General features: G+C 35.4%; 1 protein-coding gene across 4 annotated transcripts in view; it reads left to right on the forward strand.

Moving 5' to 3' along the window:
* The window catches only part of TAPT1 (transmembrane anterior posterior transformation 1), a 49,135-nt gene that overhangs the window by 11,831 nt on the left and 14,706 nt on the right, over positions 1-22,598 (forward strand). Inside the window, exons 2-7 of one of the 4 annotated variants that reach the window (XM_064418590.1) lie at positions 1,057-1,123; positions 1,791-1,814; positions 10,518-10,680; positions 14,432-14,567; positions 15,367-15,464; positions 15,635-15,704. In XM_064418590.1, coding sequence (XP_064274660.1) covers positions 1,057-1,123; positions 1,791-1,814; positions 10,518-10,680; positions 14,432-14,567; positions 15,367-15,464; positions 15,635-15,704 — 558 coding nt within the window. The remainder of the gene's footprint in view (positions 1-1,056; positions 1,124-1,790; positions 1,815-10,517; positions 10,681-14,431; positions 14,568-15,366; positions 15,465-15,634; positions 15,705-22,598) is intronic. The other 3 variants (XM_064418587.1, XM_064418591.1, XM_064418589.1) reach the window with 3 other exon arrangements.

Here is a 22,598-nt window from a genome sequence, read left to right on the forward strand (position 1 = left end):
CCTTATTATTTTTCTTGTAAATATATTGTGTGCCAGTAAAAGGCGATATGGGAATGTGTGTATTATTTGTAAAGCACCATGATATGAAAGCTAAAAATACATGTTAGTGAAACTCTGATAAGACTCCCAATTTAATTATGTTTAAAGGCATTTTGCATCATCTCCACAAAGCAAGAAAGGATTTGTGATGGAAAGTGAGATTTTTTTTCTTTCCACCTGGATGGTAGAAGCTCAACAGAGCAGAAGATCCTGCTTTGTGTGAGCAGCACCCACCCATCCCTCACATGCCCCAGCTCCTCCAGTGCCTCACACTGGAGCTGAATCCCACCAGGAACTAGAGGAAGGTGCTGATGCCACAGTGGTTGTGGGTCCAGTCCCTGCGCAGGCCAGTTCCTTAAGAGTTGGATGTAATGGTCCTTGTGGGTCCCTTCCAACTCAGAATATTCTGTGAATTCTTCCATGTGGAATTAGATACAGATAGATTATAAATACCTGTTCTGTATTTTTCTTTTACTTTGCTCTCTGAAATTAGTGAATTTAGGTCCTGTCAGCAGTAACATGAATAACTTCAGCTATATTGTATGTACATCTTAAAATTCCCATTGACCTCCTGTGAATTCACAGATTCATATTTTTCAGCAGGAAGTAAATAGAACAGCATTATTCCAAGAAAGAAACTGTAGGAATAAAGCATATCTGGAAGAATAAAACAAACAAATACAGTGGCATTCTTCTTATGGACATTATTTATTTGTTTCTATTATCAGGCTACTAAATAAATTTGAACCTCTGTTATACACTTACTCCCAAGCCTTTTTTTTTTTCTTGAGGAATTTATCTATGAAATCCATAAATTTCCTTTTGTCACCTCAAGTTCATTTAAGAAGTTGTGCATCTGCCCACCAAAATGTGTAGCTTTCTACCAACCAAAAAGGAAGATGCATTCATTTTTTTTCTGTAGTGTACTCTCAGATCAAGTACTCCTTTCTCCTTTCCATAACAGTGCATAGTGTAGCAACATTACAACCTTCTCTTTCTTTCTTTCTTGTAAATCAGACCGAAGGGAAGAGCACTTTCACTTCCTTTATAGGATGGAATGTGGTGTCACAGGGATTCCTCCTTGGTGAGTAAATCCTGATTTTCTTTTTCCTTCTGTGCTGTCAGCCAAATTCACACATCTACAGGTAATCAGTAAAAAGGCTGGTTACAAATAAGTAGTATAGCTAAATTAACCAACATACCTCAAAGGAGAAACCAACACTTAGTTTTAATAACAAACACATGAAATTGATTCATTGCAGTTTGTGGTAGGTGTATTTTATTATGTAACTTTACATCATTGTGGAAATAATTTGTCTTAAAGATTTTTTTCACATAGAGTGAAAAATTGTGGACCAATTTGGGCCAGTTTAAAAAAGGATATCTTGGAAAAACTATAGCCCCTGCTGTACTTCAGTTTATAGTGCCTTAAGCTTTTTGAGGTTTCTTCTCAGTACTGCTTCAGTCAGGTTCATAGCTATATTTTTGTATGTACTTAAAGCAGGTTGGTTTTTTTTTAATGCTTAACCTCAGTCTTAGGGAGTTCAGGAAGTTCATTGCCATGTGTCTTACCATTAGACTCATAGATAATTCTATGCATAATAAAATACAGCACTTTAGCACATGCTTGTTAACTATCTTCAGTTATATTTTATTCTGTTATTTAAAGAATAAAGGTCTAATGAAAGCTTATTCTACTTGTCACTTATTTGAAACCTCGTTTTTTATTTTTTTTATTTTTTTTGGGACAGCTCTCATCGGGGCCTAACAGCAAGGTTGGTTTTGTTTCATTCTTAGCATGGTCTCGTGCTGTATTGTGTGCATGTAGAGGCTTTTTATTGTTTGAGAAATGCAATGCCACCTAATCTTGGCAAGCTCGCCTCTCAGTTTCTTAGAATTCCACATTTGGGACATATTTTTCTTATCAGTCTGTATAATCACAATTTTATATCAGTGAAGTCCTGCATACTATAGGGTGTACCACTTTCTAAAATCTCAAACTAGAAATTAGATTTCCTCAAAATAGCTTCTTTTCCTGAAGCCAAACTTGAGCATAATTGTAGGAAAATATTTCCAATAGATCATATAGTCCATTTAAAAAAAATTTAGTGTGTAGTTGTGTGGGCAAGTATACCCTACAGACAACCTCGCTTGGATTCTATTTTCCCTTAGATCTTTACTTATGCTAATAGGAAGATATCCACTTATGTGTTAATCTAATAATTTTTGCTAGTACTTCATGTAAAATTAGAAATTTATGACACCAAGTTCATTAATGAAGGATGTATTGAAGAATTAAGAGTTTGGTAAAGACTACGCATAAAACAAAACCCCATTGTTCAGTTTCCATGCAAGTACCTTTGATGTGAAATGGAGAAGGAAAAGATACCTAAGCAAAACTTCAACGTGGACCACCATACCAATAACTGAAATATATTATTATAAACCTCAGTGGTTGTCTAACTGTTTGAAAATGTTACAATTGAATAAATAATACTGTTAGAAGAGGTTTGCTGTAAAATAAATGCTTAAACTTGTAACATGCTAAAAAATTTCTTCAGTGCATTATTAGCTGAACAATAAACCCAAATAAAAAAGGGTTTTTAAGTGTCAACATTCATAAAAACATTACTCTTACAGAAGCTTTAAAATATATATATGTATGTTATTAAGATGAAATATCCATCTAAAACACTTTTGCAGTAACAGTGTATTCATATTTTTAAATTACTGTATATGTGACAACAGTATTAGAAATTTTGTATGTGTTGACTTTATAGGAGTAATTGTTTAGAGTAATCTAAATTATTTGGATCAGACTGAACTAAACATTTTAATTGGGTAATTTAATCTAAACTAAATGAACCAATTAAGATGCAGTGAATTCTATCAATAAACAAGAAAAAATCTTGTATGCCTGTTGATTTAAAGAAAAAACTAACAAAACAGTCAAAACCCAAACAATTCTAAAAGATTATTGGAAAACCATGTAATCAGACCTAGTGAAGAATTGAGGAGCACCAGGAGGCCTGTAAGACAAAAATAAAGAAATCATAAGACATCATGTGACAGTCTGTGCAGTTAAGTTTAAAATAATGTATTCAGAGTGCATATGGGTTGGATGCCAAAATAACTAAGTACTCAGACAAGTGCACTTGTCTGCAGATTACACAATGTAGTGAAAGCATTGTTCATTTTGTAGTGTCACTTGCTGAAAAGCATACCAGAAACAACTGTAGTGAGACTCTTTTTAAACTTTTTTTTATACAGCAAGAACAAATTTCTCTTTGTCCAGGTTGCATTTCATGTTCCAAATGGTTTACCTATTTCAAAATCAATAAGCAAGTCTTATTAAAATACCGGATGCACAATCTTTCTTTTCTTGGAAATCGCTTGCTTAAGCAATCTTGTGCATTAACTACTTGTGATTTTGAACATATTAAAGACAAATATTGGTAAACTGTGATCTTTTTTAATAAAGCTCTGCTTGATGCTGAGTAACTTCAGTTGTACAGTTGGAACAAAAATGAGTTTGGAGGCGTAGATACCAATGCTTTGAGCTGCTTTGCTTCTTTAATTTGTTAAAAAGAAAGTGCTGTGAAGTACATCATGCTGTTCAGGAGCAAACATTAAGGATCAGTGGTATGACCATCTGTGTAGTCATAGCCCCTGTGGATGATGGAACCTAATGCTTTTCAACCAGTAGATGGAGACAGAAGTCTTACCACTGTATAGAATGTGGATCATGGCATTTTGAGTATGATGCTAAATAGAAATACCTTGAAAATTACAGACAGATAACTAGTTCAACTAGTTCCTTAAACTTTCACTTGAGTTTGCTGATGATGAGCACTGGTTTTCACACTAGAATTTTCTTCATTGGGTAGGTGTTTTATGTAGATTGTGATGTAAGTTTGACTTGATTTTTTAACAGGGGATTTTTTACAGGTGTCACAAGTCATCTTGAAAAAAAATTGTTTTTCCTAAAACTTACCCAAGTTTGTGAGTAGCCAGTATATTTGGTAACATTCTAATTTTATAGTATTTTTATTTAATTTTATAGTATATCAAAGTAATTCTTCTAACTATTTATAAGGCAATTTGCTTGGTTTTAGCTTTCTGAAGTGAGGGGACATACACGGATCCAATGGTTTTCTAAACAGAGAAAAGACTTGGATTTACACTTTCTAAATTTGTCTCATGATTGACAAACCATAAATTGGAAAGTTTGAAGCATGAGTATTAACCCTTGATTTTTATTGTGTTGTAAAAAGTAGGTTTTTTCTGTAACACTGATTTGCTCAGTTCCTGGTTGATGTCAGTCAGTGCATTGTGGAAATTTTGCCATAGTTTGACTTTGAACTGCTTTAAATACTGCAGGATAAGCATTGAGCATGACATGCTTCTGCTTTTTTGACTGACTGGGCTGAAACAGAAGCATGCTGAGGTGGAATAGGGAGGTACAGTAGTGTGGCTTGCTGAGTATCACTATGTTAAATTAATAATAAGCTTGTATATCCCCTTAAGTATGGATTTCTTTGTTTATAGTATTTTGAGAAGTAAGGCTTTGTTTCAGTGGAGATTTTCTGTCAATTAGTAGATGTAAAGATAAATATATCCAAAGGCTGAGGAGTTTGAACATCTTGTTAAGTACTTGCTGTAGAATGATAAAGTCTGCGTGTGGTTTTTTTCTGTATTGTCATAATTTGCTGGTTAATATTACAGTACGAGAGAGTTTATCTGTAAAGGAATGCTTGGATTTTCACTGAATTCATACAGATTGAAGGATCACCTCATGTTTAAACATATTGGTGTATTCAATGTAGTTACAGTAAAGTAAAAAAAAAATCAGATTTTACATAGTGGATAATAGAATGGATAAGTCTGACCCTTTAGTATTAAAGTACTTGGCTGTTGGAAGAAGTTTTAAAATTTGATTCCTTGATAGTCTAGGCTATACAGCTAATATGGTAACTTAAGACTTAGCATAATGAAATCACTTGTAAAATTCTGTAAAGAGCATCTTAGAACGCATGACTTAGAGCAAAAAATATTTGAAGTAGTAATGGAATAATCACAGAATCATTGAATGGTTTGGGTTGGAAGCGACCTTAAAGATCATCAGTTCCAGTCCCTCTGCCATGGCCAGGAACACCTTCCACTAAACCAGGTTGCTCAAATAATGGCAGAAAATAATTAGGTGAAAAGATATAAATGATGTGTCGTAATAAGGTGCATTTGAAGGACAGTCCAGATGCTCTGAATCCTTTTATTTACTAGTTTGAGGTGTGAAAATTGTAAGGTAAATTATATTCAGCTAAATCTTGAAACCATGTAACATTATTTCTGGAATCTGGTAGGATATTAGAGGAACTACATCTTGGACAAAGGCTCTATGATACCGTCTTTCAAGAGCAGAGTTCATTAAAGCCAGGCAAGTGTTAATATTTCACTCAGTTGTGCAGCATCACTGTATGCCTGGGATAGCTTTGAAGGAAAAAACTAACTGCTTTCTACAGAAAAATTCTACTGCTCACTGCTTTGTTACCTTGCTGCCAGAATGATTGGAGTTGTACCATTGTACTGTTCTTTAATTATTGTGCTTATTTTGTCACTCATGAGAAAAAAGACCCACATGGAATTTTCATGTGAAATCTTCCTGTCTGTATTCTGTCATACTTCATGCACAGCTGTAAAAATGTGAAGTATTTGGAAGTGAGCTAAGCTCTTTCAGCTTCTCATATCTCCATTCAATGGTTTCTAAAGTTGTACAATATCACACTCTGAGTTATCACATCAGCTCAGTAATGTCTAGTTCTTAAACCTTGGGTCTCTATACTTCCAAGTGAGGTATTGAAATTACCAGCACTATTCTCTGTTTTTCTTGTTTGCTTTTTGGCTTGGCCACTGTGAGCTTTTTAATTTTGTTTCTTTGAGATTCTCATGGTACTCATGATGTGCATGACTACAGCAGCATGAATTTGGATGTGATATTAATCACGAGTTCTGATTAGTTAGTCCTTAAGATGTCCTGAAAGTACTTTTCAGTGTTGGCATTGAGTAGTTACTGGAGACAATAAGTGAAAACACATACTGAGACAAATGAATGCAGAATGCTGGGATGCTGTGACAGGCATGAAATCGCATCAGCCTGTGCTTGTTTCTGTGTATTAAACAGCTTAATGCAAAGGATAGGAATGATGTGTGACAAATACAGATTGAACTGTGTGCCTGATTGTGTACTAAAACTGCAATGGCCAGCTCTCACTGAACACTGACTACATCATTTCATTGCTGCAGGCTTTGCAGTCAGTTCTGTGTATTCGCCAAAAGGTGACAAATCATGAGACTTAATCCATTTAGTTGATTTCCTTGTCTTTGTCGGAAATAATTGTCCCTTTTCCATATTGTATGCAGAATCACACCTCAAAATCCTTTTTTAAATGTTATTAATCAGAGCAGAAGAGGATTCTGCTGCAATGAAAATGCTTCTATGGATTTATGGAGGAGACATGTTTAATCTCTTTCAATTGGAAACATGTTAGTGGTACACTGTAGATTACTTGTTTAGTCAATATGAAAGGGTCTTTTCTAGTGTACAGTGAAAGAACACTGGAATATATTTTAAATGCCAGGATCTTCTTGCTCTTCTTACTTTTTAGAAAGCAGTTTTCTGTAGTTAATCTTTGCAGTAATCCCTTGTACTGAGTAGAGGGTTGAGATGCTGGCAGCTTTTCTGTCATCAGGCTGAGGAAATTGAAACTGTGAGGATATTTTTGTGACTAAGATGTTGTGGTTTAGTCCCAGCTGGCAACCAAGTACCATGTAGGCACTCACTCCATCTTCTACCCATGGTGAAGGGAATTGGAAAGTTATGGTAAAGCTCATGGGTTGAGATAAGAACAATTTAATAATTGAAAGAAAATATGCTAATAATAATAATACTAAATATGATAATAATAATAGTAATGAAAAGGAGAAGGAGAGAATCCAACAGAACCCTAAGAGAAACAAGTGACAGAGTTGTGCACCAGCCACTGTCTGGTACCCAGCCAGTCCCTGAACAGTGATAGACCCCATTCTGGGTAACTCTCCCAGTTTATATACTGGGTGTGATGCTCTGTGGTGTGGAATACTCTGTGCCAGCCTTCTGTGCAAGTGACACTGAAAAAACCTTGACTCAGGGCAAACACTTCTTAGCAACAACGAAAACATTCAGTGTGTTATCAGCATTCTTACACTAAAGCAAAAAAAACCAGCTACTAAAAATAAAAGGCACTCTGTCCCAGCTCAAACCAGGACACTTGTTCTGAAGTTGTCGTAGCAGTAGTGTTGGTTAGTGAATGAGAAGCACAAGAAATGATGTAGAACTTTGAACAGAACATTGATACATTGTATTTTTAATTAAAATGTCTGAAAAAATATTGTTTATTGCGGGGTTTTTTCCTAGTCATACAGACAGACTAATGACAAACTAAGATAAGACGAGAGGACAAGGGGCCTTCAGGTTATGCCAGGGGAGGTTTAGATCAGATATTAGGAAAAATTTCTTTGCCCAAATGATTGTAAAGCAATGGAACAGGTTGCTGCTCACAGGAGTGGTGGAATCACCATCCCTGGAGGTACTTAAAAGATGGATAGACTGTGATTTAATGATGGACTTGGCAGTGATAAGCTAACAGGTGGACTCGATTATCTGAAAGGTCTTTTCCAGCTTAAATGATTCTGAAATTCTCTAAAAATATTATTTGAATGGGATCTGTTCTACAAAACTTCGATTCTTGTAAAGCACAGCAATCAAGAGTTGTTGATCTGACTCTTTAGGGCAGCTTTTGAATTGAATTTCAGTGATAATCAAGTTTGTTCTGTACACAGCACATTCTCAAAATCTTTTATAGGATGTGCAAGTTTGTATGCAACTTCATACAGAGAAACTGTCTCCTGAGACAGTTTTGAGAGTTGAAACCACCTTTAGAAGAGCAGTTGTGCTGCTGGTTTTATGTAGTCTCTTCTCAGAATTTGTAGTCCCTTGTCATGGTTGCTGTGTGCATTTACATTGGCTTCTCCTGAGTTGGTTTTACTTGAGTGTAGTCAGATGAACATCAACACAAGCAGAAGAGGGATAGAGTTATCAGTGCAGAACATCTGCAGCTTGTGACTGGTGGTTGAGCATTTTTGATATTATTTGTAAGCCAGAAAACCTTTGACGCAGTATTTTCAGTCTGTATTGATTTGTGGTCATCAAAGGATTTTCCTTTGACAATCTTTCTGGACTGCTTCAGAAGCTTTATAAACAGATTCTACTCATTAATAAATTTCAGTAAGAGAGCATCCTATTGTTAAAACTTAACAAACTTTTAAAAGACTCTGAATGAGATTTTCAAGTGGTTGTCTCTTTTGTTCAACAGGTTTTCTCTAACAGGTACTTGCTACTTCTCTAATGATAAGGTAGTTGTTGGCTGGAAGAATGAAGATGCTGAGTAATAAATTCTGATTCTCTTTTTCATGTGCTAAGGCCTGGCATTACATATATGGCATAATAGTACCTTTATGACTGTATCCCAATTTGTATTTCAGAGTTTGAGTGTTGGCTTGGAAACTTGTATAAAAATGACTGAATACACTTCCAAAATAGAAATAGATTGGAGAAAAGTGAATATGCTGTTTCTCAGCATATGAACAGTAATCATAATCATGGGCTTGTTTAAGTCTTGTAAATATTTCAATATATACTGTTATATTTTAAAGCTATAATAATTTAAATAAGATGTAATTAAATAAGGCAGTAAATTTTCAAAGAGTAATTTTACAGGTTAGGGAGGGTGCAATTTTTTGTGTGTCATGCAAAGACAGTCATAGGCTTTTTCAGCAGTGGGCAAAAGGTACACATTCAGTTTTCTTTAGTTTTTTCAATTGGTGTTTGCAGTTAAAACTCAGTTTGGAGGCTGAAGAAAAGAAGAAAATTCACTGAGGCATTTTGTCAAGGACTTAGGCTGAAATAAGATATGGTGTGAAAATTGGTTGTTACTGGAGGACTTCTGAAAGCAAGAAAATGTCTCTTAGGGAGAGAAAGCCCATGTAAGCAGTTCTGGTGTGCTGGACTAGGTTGAATTCTTTTATTTAGAATGTAATTGTTTTCAATACAGTTTATGCAGTAAAAACTATATAATAAAAGGAGCAGTTGCTCTCTGTTCAAAGTGCTATACTGTAAATCTGAGAGTTCTGGAAACTTTCTTGCTCATACTCCCAGCAAGAGCCCAACCTATTTGCCCATTGTGGAATGTCACTGTGTGGTTCCAGGAGTGATATAATGCATCAGTGTTGCTTTCAAGGCGATTTTCTTTTGAGTGGAAGACAACAAAGAAACCCAAATTATAACACTCCAGGTGTGATTTAAATAGAATGAGTGAGGTAGCAGGGATTTTAGACTTCTCTGCAGTGTCTGTAGAACTACTCCAGAGGTCATAAGTAACTGTTTGGATGTTTTTTACAAATGGCATACATTTTTACAAAATAACTCCCAATTTTTTTTTTCGAAATGTGTTATCAGTTCATGGGAACATTGCCTAGTCACTGGATGACCTACTGATTTAAGAATACAGAAACTGAAAATTCATAACTTGAATTCTGCTAATTACTTGTAACTTCTTTGAAACATTAACTTCTGTAAAAGCATTTCAGTGTATTTAAAAAAACAACTATATTTAATAGAAATAATTTCCTGCTTTTTTATATTCTCAACCTTTTGATGTAATTCAAAGGCTTTTTAACTGCTTTGCATTTTATTAATACTAAACTAAATAAATTGACAAGCGAATATGGCCTTGGAATTTCACTATGCTTATGTATATTGTTATGGCAATTGAGATAAAGCTGTTTTCTTCCTGTAGTTTTACTAGGAAGAAATTGTGTAATGATTCCTTTAGTCTTCTGGGTTACTCATGGAAAACTTCTGTATTTGGTTTACGATCAACCTCCAGCTCTGATGTCAAATTGTTTGCATTTACTGCTGCAGAGCTTGGAGTTGAATGAAGATACAGAATTTACAACCTGTTCCTCAGCATCTGGTTCATTATACTGAAATTGAAGATGACTGCTTCATATCTTTTTGATCATAGTGAATACAATTTCTGTATCTAAGGAAGTCAAAATCATAGAATTGTGGGAAAGTGAGAAGGTAAATTAGAATCCCAGGGCATGCATGCAGAAGGTTATTAAAAAGTGGGAGCTCTCAACAAATATAGTCTTTTAATTACAGGGGTGTGGCTAGTAAGAGACTGCGATCCTGTTCATGAGTGTGATCTATAAATGTGTGTCATAGTCATGATGTTGGAGTGAGGGACAGAGGAGGAGGCATAATGAACTACATTCAAATATATCCATGATGAACAGCTTCTGTAAAATTATGTTGACTTGGTAACATCTGTATTTTGTGGGTATATGACATTTAGTGGAACTTTTTGCCCTTTGTATTTCAGTGACAGACGTTTGCTACAGCCTGCTCAGGTATGTGACATGCTCAAAGGAGTCATACTGGTCATCTGCTACTTCATGATGCACTATGTTGACTACTCTATGATGTATCATCTGATAAGGGGACAGTCTGTCATAAAGCTCTACATCATCTATAACATGCTTGAGGTAAGAATGTTGACATCAGAATATGAAGCATGCTTGTGTCAGACTATCTAAAATATTTTGTGTTGCAGTATTTGCTTAGAATGTGGACATCTGGTATTCTCACAAATCTGCACAAACCTAAGATAAGTGCAGATGCAGTGAAACAGACAGGTTTTAGATACTGTTTCATAATGCCTAATGTATGGAGCTTATTAATCAATTTCATAGCAAGAAACTTGAGAAATGGAAATGAAGAAGTGTCTTATGAAATACCAGGTAATGAATGAGATTTTGAACTCGCCAAGAAAAGTAGAAACTGTTGATTTGAAATAATGATACGATCCCAAGAGAGAGCAGAGAAGGAGGATAATAGAAAACATGCAATTTGGGTTTTAATTCATCATTATGGAAATATAGCTTTCATCGTATGCAAGGACACAACAGCTTTACCTCAGTCCTGGCTAGCAGACGCAAGCCTTTAAGGTGAATGAATGAATGTAGAAAAGGAAATTCTGTATTGGGAGGTAAGATAAAAAGAAATTCAAGAAAAATGGTTTCTGTTTTTCTATTAATGTAAAGTATAAGATTTTTAATTGTGCTTCTATGATCAATGGTTCACAAAGTAAATAATTTAATGTTTTCATGGGCATAATCTTATATCAATCCTGCAAATATAGGACATAGTAGGAATACAGCCTGTTAAACAGACTCAATCAGAGCTTTGTACACAAAAGTTATTTTGCTGGGATTCTGGGATTCCTGAATGATATATTGCTCCTTATTTGTACCCTTGTTTTGAAGACTGCTGGAACAGGGTGACATTCTGTAAAATCTGAATATTTTATCTGAAGGCATTTGTTCTTTCCTAATAAAATATGAAAATATTGCATAAGGAATTCACTTTCTTGTAGTAAGTGAAATAACTATAATACAAGCTACCTCAGTTGTTTATTCATAGGGTTTTTGTTGCTTTTGATTTTACATTTGCTGAAAAACATGTACAAATATTAAATTGGCACTGAGTTAGTATCTAGATTTTAGTTGTGTGGGTAAATACTCATCCATATATAGTTCCATACTTGATGAGAGATTATCACTTACTAAATAAATCTATGTGCTTAAAATAGTATTTTCTCTTTTTTTCAAGACTACTTCAAATCACTTAGTGCTGTACTTTCTCAGCTTTATGGGCTTACCACATAATTTGAAGCAATACTGCAGTTTTTGCTGTGAATTGAAAGCCATGTGCCGTTCTGTTTGGAATGAGGGATTGAATTACTTTGCTATGTTTCGCTGAACCAAAATTGTGTGTTTTAACTAAGAAAAGTGCTGCATGAGTTTGTTTATTTTAGGAAAGGGGGAAGTTTGTTACCACTCAGGGTTATTAGAAAAATTACATTAGACTTCGAATTTGGAAACAGTATTTAATTTCCATGGTGTCTCATGAAACCCAGCATGCCAAGCAGAGTGTTTGTTTTTAATGGGCTTTTTTGCCATGACAGGTTGCAGCAATATTGGCAGAAAATGTTCATGGTATCTCACTGAAAGACTTGGATAGTCAGCTTTCAACAGTTTGAATATTGGCTTGCTTAGACTACTTTGGTGATTTTTATTAAAAGTCTTTGCTATTGATGCAAGCAATTATTTTTAAGGAATTCTTAATATGCTCTTTTTTAAGCAATATACTTTACATTTTTTCCCAAGTTTTCAAAATAAGGGAGATCTTTTTAGTCTAGTAAATCATTGAGCAACAGAGATGTTTACAATGTCCTAATGTTTTCGGCTCTTGGCAAGTCCGGGGAGTATTGTCCTGGACAGATATGAGGAATGCAAAATCTTCAAATTATGTGCTGAATGCTCCCAACGGACAGGCTAAGGGGAGCATTCAGCACATTTGGCTTAAATGACACTTTTCTTTTTTAGATTCAGACCCACCGGCTCCTGCTCCTTGTGAAGCCCCAGTGTGCGTTATGCTGGTGACAGCACTCACCATGGAATTCTGCTGGAGCCTGGAGCCGGCATGTAGGGTTTAGGTAAGTCATATTTGGAAAAGCAAGCAACAATATTGTGTGGTGGGTTTTAATATTTTCTATCCTTTCAGCAAAGAACCAAGGACTGCTTAAATAGAAAGGAAAGCAAAGGCACCATTTTATCTATTAAAACCCTCACAATATTGTGAACAAAAACTTAGCAAACTCTTAAGTTTCTGTAGCTGGTGTTACTACACCAGGTGTAATTACTCAATGGGTCATCACAATGAGCAGGAACCAAATAATGCAGACAATCTCAATTTACAAAATCTAAAAGCCGAAAACAATGCCACTGTAAATATCTCTCAAACTGATGGGGTTGGGAGCTTCAGATTTATGATAATTCATCAGCTCATGGCTTTGTTCATTTTATTTCATAGATGATTATTAGAGCGCAGCACTTTGTACATTTGTTTGAGGCATCCTGTAAAATTTTGTTTTAATTCAATGTTCATATTTTTGGAAACTTCATTCAGTAATAGTGTCAGAAATAAGTATGACGTTCCTCAGTTCAGTATCTTTACCTTGACTATTATTTAGATTAAAAAGTCAGGAAATTATCTGAAGTCTAGGTTTGTGTTGTCCCAAGAACTTATCTTCTATCTAGTAGGATCAATATTTGCAGTGACATTTTGCACCTGGTTCTGTACTACTACATGTTGATTTTACATGTCCAAAATTGTTGTTCACAATTTCTGTAACAAAATGTTACAGAAAGACACTAAGAGAAAATATTCCTTGTCTTTCATAAGTAGAGATAATCAGTTTGTCATCTTTACCTGTTTCCATTTGGTTGAATTAGGAAGCAGTGAGAGATAACTCTTTTTTTAGCCAGATGTGCCATGTTTAATTTTTGAAGTTCTGGTTTTGTTGCCCTGTGCAGCTTGGTTTTGAAATTATTGAACTGCTGTGTATAGACAGAAGAAATGTTCTTCTGTGTAATGATTTCCAGTTTTATATGTTTGTTGCTGATGAAATGTTGGGAACTGGTGGAACTTCCTATGACCTTTCTTGCTGTGGTATTAAATTACAAGTTCAAAATGCAGTCCATAAGTTTTCTATCTTTAGAATTACTGCTAGAGGGTTTTTTTTCCTATTTGTGTGTATATTCTTTGGATTCTACTCCAGGTGTTTGTTGTTTTTTCAACATATTTTCCCTTTTTGGCAGACTTTCAAGTCCCTCTTAATTGCTTGTTTTTATATTATAGTACTTTTAATTTCGAATTCTGCTTTATGTAGACATTTGCATTAAGTATATACTTAAGTGCATAGAAAGCAGTAAAGCCAAGTCTAATTTCAGGCTTTTTTGTACCTGTAAACTAATGTTCTCTGTCATCTGGAATTCACTATTTTATTGTTGGGGTTTTTTTCTTTTGAACCCAGAGGGATAAGGAAAAACATTTTAAATGGTTTGATACAACATACATACTGCTTTATAAAAGGCTGAGGTTTGACTTGAGTATCTTTCAAGAAAGCATCTAAGATAACAATATATTATTAGTTATTCCAAATCCTGTTGCAAAGGGGATAGTAAATTTGAAAGGGAAAGTAAACTGCTTAATATACAAAAGGAAAGGTATTGCTGTGAAATCCAGAGAGAAAATGGAATAAATAAGAGATCAAAAGTAATATATATGTGAAACCTTTTTTAGATTGAACTGTACTTTTAGTTTGAAGTGTTCTTGACATGGGCTTACTCAAATGCTGGAGAGAAGGTAGGCAGTAAAGTTGTTCTTGTTTAGGTGGCTGATCGTCTGATTTCTTCATTTGGACAAGATATTTTGGATGCTCTTTATTGGACAGCTACAGAACCTAAGGAAAGAAAAAGAGCTCACATAGGTGTGATTCCTCACTTTTTCATGGCAGTACTGTATGTCTGTATCCTTTTTCTTTGGTAAAATACAAAATTTTCTAAGTTAAATAACAGAGTAATTGCTCTAAATTATTTTATTTTAATACATTTGAAAAATTGATAGTGTTCCTAAATCAGTCTTCCTTTACTTGAAAAGTAAGATTGCCAGTACCACCCACTTTAAAAGAAAGGATCCCATCATGATGGTGTACCTATAGTAAAATGAAAAGCCATAACTGGATAGTTCATGGAAAATTTTGGTTTTGATTTGGTTTTGAGTATTTTGGCTCACAGGGCCTTCAAGACAGAGGGGTTTTGTTATTTAGTGGAATGTTAAATGCTTCTAGCTTGCATATATTTTCTTGAAGTGAAAGGATAAACTCATGCATATTCAGGATGCAAATATTCTTAATGTGAAATAATCTTAAAATGAATTTATGAATCTAAAGAGATACCGTAGTCCAGTAGTTTTGGTAATTAATTTAAAATTCTTATATTTTTTCCCTATTTTCTCTGAAATCTTTAGGCTAATTCTGAATCTTTACCTGAGATTTTTTTCTTCAGATTGTATTGATGTTTCTCTCAACTAATGTCATTTGGTTCTTTTAGAGCAAGAAAAATTAGCATCATTATTACATGCTACAAAGCTCTGTGCATGTATTGCATACATGTAAGTATTGTCTTGCTGTAAGTCTGGTTTACAGGAATATGGAAACTTTCCTGTTAAACTTTGAAAGCAAAATAGGAGATCTGTGGTTCACTGCTCTTCAGTACTGTTGTGCAGAAAACCTATTTCAAATATTCTTCCTTAACCCTGCCATGCAGTCCTGCATGCTATTCTCATAATGGTTCAAGCAACAACCCTTAATGTGGCCTTCAACTCCCACAATAAATCACTGCTTACCATCATGATGTCCAATAATGTAAGTATGTAGCTTTATCATACAGCTACCCTAATTTGTCTTGGAATCCTATGTCTTTGTGTATCATATGTCTTAAATATTAGTATTTTAAAATAACATCTTTTTTGATAATATTATTTATGTCAGTTGTTTTTGAGTAAAAACTAACTAATGCTTTCTAAAAATTGCAGTTCGTCGAAATAAAAGGAAGTGTTTTCAAGAAGTTTGAGAAGAACAATCTTTTTCAAATGTCAAATAGTGGTATGTATAGCAGTGCGGATCAGGAGAAAATGTGGACAGAGGCTGTTTATTTAATTCATTAATGTATTTAATATAATCAATGTATTTCATATTATTCTTTCTATAAATATTTTACCGTGGTGAATTTGAGTGTTCTGACTTGCATTTCTCATCACCCCTTTTACTGATGGTTCAGTAGGATGAGACTGAGATCCACTTCAAGGAACACTTAGTCCTTTTATGGCAAGTTTTTATTTGAGGTGCTAAAATAGCCTACTGGCTTTGTGCTGAAATTCCTGTGCTTCCAAGTGATCAAGCCTTCTGTTTTCAAAAAATTGACTTCATAGTGTGCTGTATTGACACAGTGATCTCAGAATGCATGTTGTTGGGTGGCTGTGAAGGTGGATCTTGAAATACCTCCCCCCTAACCCTAAAACAAACAAAAAAAATCCCAAACAAATAGAACCCCAAACAAACAAAACAAAACCAAAACAAAACAAAACCCAGTGCAACAAAGTAGCTGATATATCAGGGAAATACCAGTGATTACTCTAATTTGTGATATGCTCCCAAGATAATAGGTAGAGGGTACTTAGAAAACATGCTTCTGGCACTTCTTAACTGTGTTACTGCTTAGGATGGATTTTGGGAGCTCATACTCAGTGTGTCTCATGAGGAAAAGCTGTTCAGGTATCCTTTGATGGAGATTATTCCTCATACTGGTATCAGCTATTTGAAATATTTATTGAATTACTGATTTCAACGCCAGTAGGAATGACTGCACTATAAAGTTGTGCTAGAGCTTCTTTGCTTGTACTAGTTTTTAGAATTTCAGAATGCCCTGGACTGGAAGGGACCTCAAAGATTGTCTCATTCCAACCACCTGCCATGGGCAGGGTCACCTTCCACTAGACCAGGGTGCTCAAAGCCCCATCCAAGGGGCTCAAGCTCCTTGTCTTGAGCACTCCAGGGAGGGGACATCCACAGCTTCTCTGGCCAACCTGTGCCAGTGCCTCACCACCCTCACAGTGAGGAATTTCTTCAGCATATCTGATTTGAATTTCCCCACTTTCATTTATACAGATGAGCAAATAGAACATATTCTTTTCATTCCAGCCCAAAGTTTTTAAACCAGATAACTCAAATGTGCAATAGGTTAAAAAAATAAAAATAGCTACTTATTTAAAAACAGATTATTCATATTTTTGTATCACAAATTAAATTTTCAGTAGGCTTACCTCAGGTTTTCAGTTCTGACTATTGATATGACCTCTGTATGCAAACTTCAATATTACATGCAAATATTTTGTAATTCTTTGGATGAAAGACTATTTACGTAAAACCTTAAATATATCACAGAAAATTACATAACAGAAAATTAATACTAAATTTTAAGCTTAAACCTTCCCAAAAACATCTTCCCAGCTATATTGATAATGTTCATTCTGTGATGATAGTGTTATTTTCAGTTCCAATATCTAATTACTTATATTTTTAAAATCAGACATATTTAACTTTACAGTGAGAATGCTAAAAATGAAATTTACTTAACTATTGACGGAAAACCTAGATTAGGTTATTATTAGTGCAGAAAATAGTTACAACTATGTATCTAGCTCTCCTGCCTAAAGGTGAGGCCTGTTTCATGTTGAAATAAGCAAGGGACTGATATAAGAAATTGCTAGCAATTTCCTCCATAAAAAGAAAGGGATATCAATATTTTATTGCTGGACATTATTGTTGAAGACCCATAATAGCAAAACCAGGTCGTCCTTTATCAGTTGATGGAAGAAGTATTGCCATTCATTAGTGTGGGGATGGAAGCAGTGAGTACATACATAGAAGAGTGCACAAAACAAGCTAATTTATTCCTTTCAAACAGATACCTTTTCCTGGAACACCTTTCAGTATGGTTATAAATAGCAGTGTTTTTCTTCTCAGAGATAAATAACAGACAGATTTTTAGTAGAGCTTTTCACCTCCTTTGAACCTGAACAGATTTACTTCATCACAGCTTCAGTAAGGATGGAACAATATTGTTTGAATTCATGTATTCTGATCACTTTAGTATTCTTTAAACATTTTGGGGTTTTTTTGTGCAGCTGAAATGATGGTGTATCTTCATGATGGTGTTGGCATGCTATGCCAATACTTCATCCTACCCTGGAAGTGAGGCTAGTCTGTTCCTGTCAGCTGAGTGGAGTGTCTTGTGTGTCCTAGAACACATTGTGCTTAAACTGCATGCCTGGGCTGAGCTAAACTTCTGAAAGGAAACACTAAATCTAGGCACTCCCACCTTTCCCTTTCTCTGCTTCTTTCAGTAATTTTCTGAGGTCTGCAGTCATCTGTAGGATAATGATGGCAGCAGTAGCTGATGAGGCTTGGACACACTGAATGGATTTACCTTTTCTGGGGCTCAGCTCAAAATATTACTGTTATCAAACATATGTTTTCAATTCAATGTAAAGGTATTGATTTGTACACAGTAAGTAAATAATTTGAGGGGACTAATAGGAGTCTCACAGGGGCATCTGAGGAATTTCTCATGAGTAGGTGAAACTCTCTTCTTATTTAACATGTTAATCAAAAGAAAAATATGACATAGCAGAAAAGATAAGCAATGACCACAAGAGTAGATACTGTGTTCAAGAGAAGTTACAACTACTAAAATTCAAAAGCAAGGGTTTTTTGTGAGTAAAATGTGAAAACAGAAATGAGCTGTGCAAGCTGTACTTTCTAGGAAATGCCCTGTATCACATGTTGAAATGCCTTGCAGAGCCCTACCTGGCTCAAGCTTCTACGTAGTATGACATCAGGGTAGGAAGTGCCACCAAGATACTGGTTTAGATCTGGAAATTGTGAAATCATTTTCTCTTGGCATCATGCTCAGCACCAGTTGGTGGATAGCAAGCTGATGTGTGGCTGTATTATTTTTCCCAGTATTTACATTTCTCAACTTAGTAGAGTCAGTGATCCTTCTCACCTTTGTATGGCCATTTAAAATGCTACTGTAACAGCAAGTCCACTAAAACTTCAAGATTAAAATAACTGTGAATCATCTGCATAAAAATTAATTGAACAGGACATGAAATATACATAAGTTAATTGTTATCTAATAAAACCAGGCCTGTTATCTTTTAGGGGCAGATCAACAAAGACCTTGGGGCTTGTATAGCTGCTTTAGACTGCAGCTACAGAATCTGGGACTTAACCGTGCTGTTCCCACAGCTTTGATTTGTCAGCTGCAGCAAAACTACTTTTGCATTGTCACCCTGGCTTTTACCAGGAAATTTATGTACACCCAGGCAATCTAAACACCGTGGCCATTGGAAAGCACTTTATTTGTTGTATCAGGAAGAAATATTTCCCTAAATTTAAATAGTATATTCTCTTTTTGAAATAGTTATCTGTAAACTAATTTTGTAGGGTCAGTATTAGAGAACAAGGACACCAAATTATAAAGAGAAGTTCTTTCATCATTGTTGAAAGCCCAGCATGCTGCCTTCCTTTATGCTTTTAAATGTCTTATTTTAATTTCAAGCTGTGATCTAAATTAAATTTCTTCACGAAAGTCAATTGTATCTCATACAAAGAAGTGTATTAGATGTAGTGCATTAGATTATTTCCTTCAGTTTGTTGTTAGGCCTGACTCTTCCTTGTTTTTTAAATCTCGTCTCAAAAATTTAACATATTTATTCTAAAGTTTTAGGAACTTCAGTTTTCTTTTTTATAATTCTGTACTGTTTCTTCTGTGTTCTTTGTTCCAAATTTATCAGTCTCTGACTTTGATCACAATACTGAATAGCCTTTATTTTTACCTTAGGTCTTTGAAATTCGAACTGCTTTCTCAAGTGGCTTTAGGTTTTTTTAATACCATTATTCTAATCAAGTTGTTCATTTTACGCATGAGGGATTTGGGGGCAGGATGGTGTTTGAGATTGATGTGTCCTTGATGATTCCTTGTTCAGTGTTTGATCCTTTCCTGTGCTCTGGTCATTTGTTAAGAGGTAATTGGCACTACAGCTATTTAGGAGTTGTTGAGATGTAAACCAAAAGATCTTGTTTCATTTCTTACAGACAACAATTTTGATCTAAACATATAAACAATGGGATTAACATGATAATTTTTTTTTCTCTGGTTTGGGATTCCTGCATAATGTGTCAAGGAATCTGGAAGGAAATAGCTATATGTTCTAAAGACTATTTACTCCACTTCAGGATCTCTGTTCCTGAGCTCTCACTGTGATGCAGCCCAGGACACATTTGGCTCTCTGGGCTGTGAGCACACATTGCCAGCTCATGCCCTGCCTCTCATCCACCAGAATCCACAAGTCCTTCTCCACAGGGCTGGTTTTGATCTCTTCATCCCCAGCCTGTGTTGCTACCTGTGGTTGCCTCAACCCAGATGCAGCACGTTCTGCATGGGTCCACTTCTTGAGTTTGTCCAGATCCTTCTGGATGATATCCTACCCTTCTGGTGTGGCAACCTCAGCACTGAGTCATCAGCAAAGTTGCTGAGGGTGCACTCAATTCCTTCATCTCTGTTGTCAATGAAGATGCTAAATAACACTGGTCCCAATGTGGACCACTGAGGGGCAGCACCTGTCACTGATATCCATCCAGATTTCATGCACAATATGTCATCAGCACTGTGCATGGCATGTCCTGACAAGAGACTGGTCAAGGGGATAAATATATCTGAATTAGTGCTGTATGTCAGGTTTTTAACTCTTAGGGTCATAAACACTAGGAAGTAAGCTTCTTAATCATGTCCTTGTGGAGGTAGCTGAAGACCATTTAAAATGTCATTGGCCTGACATTTTGGCTCTATTTTAACCCTGTCTTATAATGGCAAGGGTTATTGAAGCTGTACTGTATCCTAACAAAAAAAAAAAAAAAAAGTTATGTGGTATGCTTATCATATATACTTAGAGGAATACATGCAAAACTGAGTTGAAATGGCTTAAATCAATGTTACCAAGCATTTTCACAATGGAGAATGGAAAGAGAACATTTTTCTTTCCACTTTACTCTTTGCTATGCTGAAGCAGAATAGAATGATTGCCTCCTGCTAGTACCTGTTCTGTCTGTAAATGATCATTAACACTGGTGGTTTGTCACTGTTTTACCAAATTCACAATTACAGTGATACACTTTGCCTTTGTTGTTCTCAAGAACATGAGCAAGTGTGGACCCAGGGATGCAGCTTCACTTGTTCTGCAGTTCACCACATCATGAAGTGGCAATACATGGTACAAGTAAATCCCCTCACCAATTTAAAAAAACCAAATGTACATATACAACATCAAATAAGTTCATAATAAATGATGAAACATTACTGTACATACTTTGTATTCTGGAATTTTAGTTAATATTTAGGACAGATTGCCAGTGGTTGTTTTGGATATACTGAAGGTTTTTTTGTCCTTGTCCATGAGGGTGAGAAATTAAATGAATTTTTGATTTGTTTGAGTTTACTGTTGAAGCTGCTGTAAAGTGCCCTGTTTGCCTTGCTTGCAACTCTGACAGTTGATGAGAGGGATGAGGATGAAGAGCAGCAGCCACAGTCATTCCTCTCCCTCCTAACAGCCTTGAACAGCTGTGGCAGCAGAGATAACAGGTTAGAATGGAGGCCACTGAGAACAGGGAAAATAAGCAGAGGGGGGAAAATAGGTATCAGCCTGTCACCCAGTCTCAGAAATTAATGGAAGAAAAATTGGTATTATTGCAGCATTATAAGAGGAAATTTGATGTCCAAAATGTCCCTTCTCAATTTAATCCTGTTGACTGGTGAGCTAACACATACCAAGCAGGTAATAAATGTCTGGAGGATTAGCTTGATACATGCTTTAATGTTAGGCCTGAATTAATGTCCTTGCTTCCCACTTGAAAATATCTCTCTGTACAGACCTCCATGGGACCTGAAAAACTGAAGATGAGATCTGTATTTGTTATACATTGCTGACCAATGATTTGTCATGGCAGTGTGGAAGTATTGTGATATGGGAAACAGAAGATAAAACTATTTTGAAATTCAGTGCAAAAGTCTGAAAACTCAGTGATTATTTCCAAGTCACTAATGGGCAGGATAAAGCATGTAGATAATGAGTGCTTGACTGCATTTTCATCCATTTGTGACAGTGTCAAGTGGTACCTTGTAACTAGGTTTTTCAGACAATAGTGTGTTCTGGTCATTTGGGCAGTATTTTGAGAATTCAGAAGCGTAGAAGAATGTACTTCACTTGTTGGAGTGTTATTGGCAGGAAATGAAGAAATTATGGTTAGGTTTTACTTATGTTCTTTTTTCTGCTTTAAATTTATTGTACCAAAAGATTTCCTTTTTCTCCCCCCCCACCCCCCCACATATATATGCCATTCATTCCATTTTGGAAGCTTGCGCTTCCTTTATTCCTTCCCCAGCCCATACTGACAAATGAATTTATGTACCAGAAGATGTGCCTTTTCATATTGTGCATGAAATCTCATTCTTCTTGAATTCTGTATGCTTTTTCTTTCCTTCTCCTGGAGGATTTTTTCTTTTATTTTTGCTCCATTTTTTCAGACCTGCCAGTATTTCCATACTAATTCTAAAATGAGGGATATTTTTATACTGTAGTAACTGCAGCCACAAGCATTGCTGATGACTTGCAGTCAGTCAGGGATGATGGAAACTGTTGACACAAAGTTAAATATGTTTTTCTGTTCAGCTTAATCCTTGTGTGTTCTGAACATTTCTATTTCTTGTTTCCTAAAATCAGTAGGTAGAACCCCACACAATATTGGAGATGCTTAAGAAAATGAACCATTTGTATTTGGAGGGTCCACAAAGAATTTATTTTTGTGGTTATTGACAGGTGTAATAAGCAATAAGAGTATCTTCACAGATTTTCTTAGTAGCTCTGTCTTTAAAAAGAC

This window comes from Passer domesticus, chromosome 4 (assembly GCF_036417665.1).
Source record: "Passer domesticus isolate bPasDom1 chromosome 4, bPasDom1.hap1, whole genome shotgun sequence".
Taxonomy (NCBI): Eukaryota; Metazoa; Chordata; class Aves; order Passeriformes; family Passeridae; genus Passer; species Passer domesticus.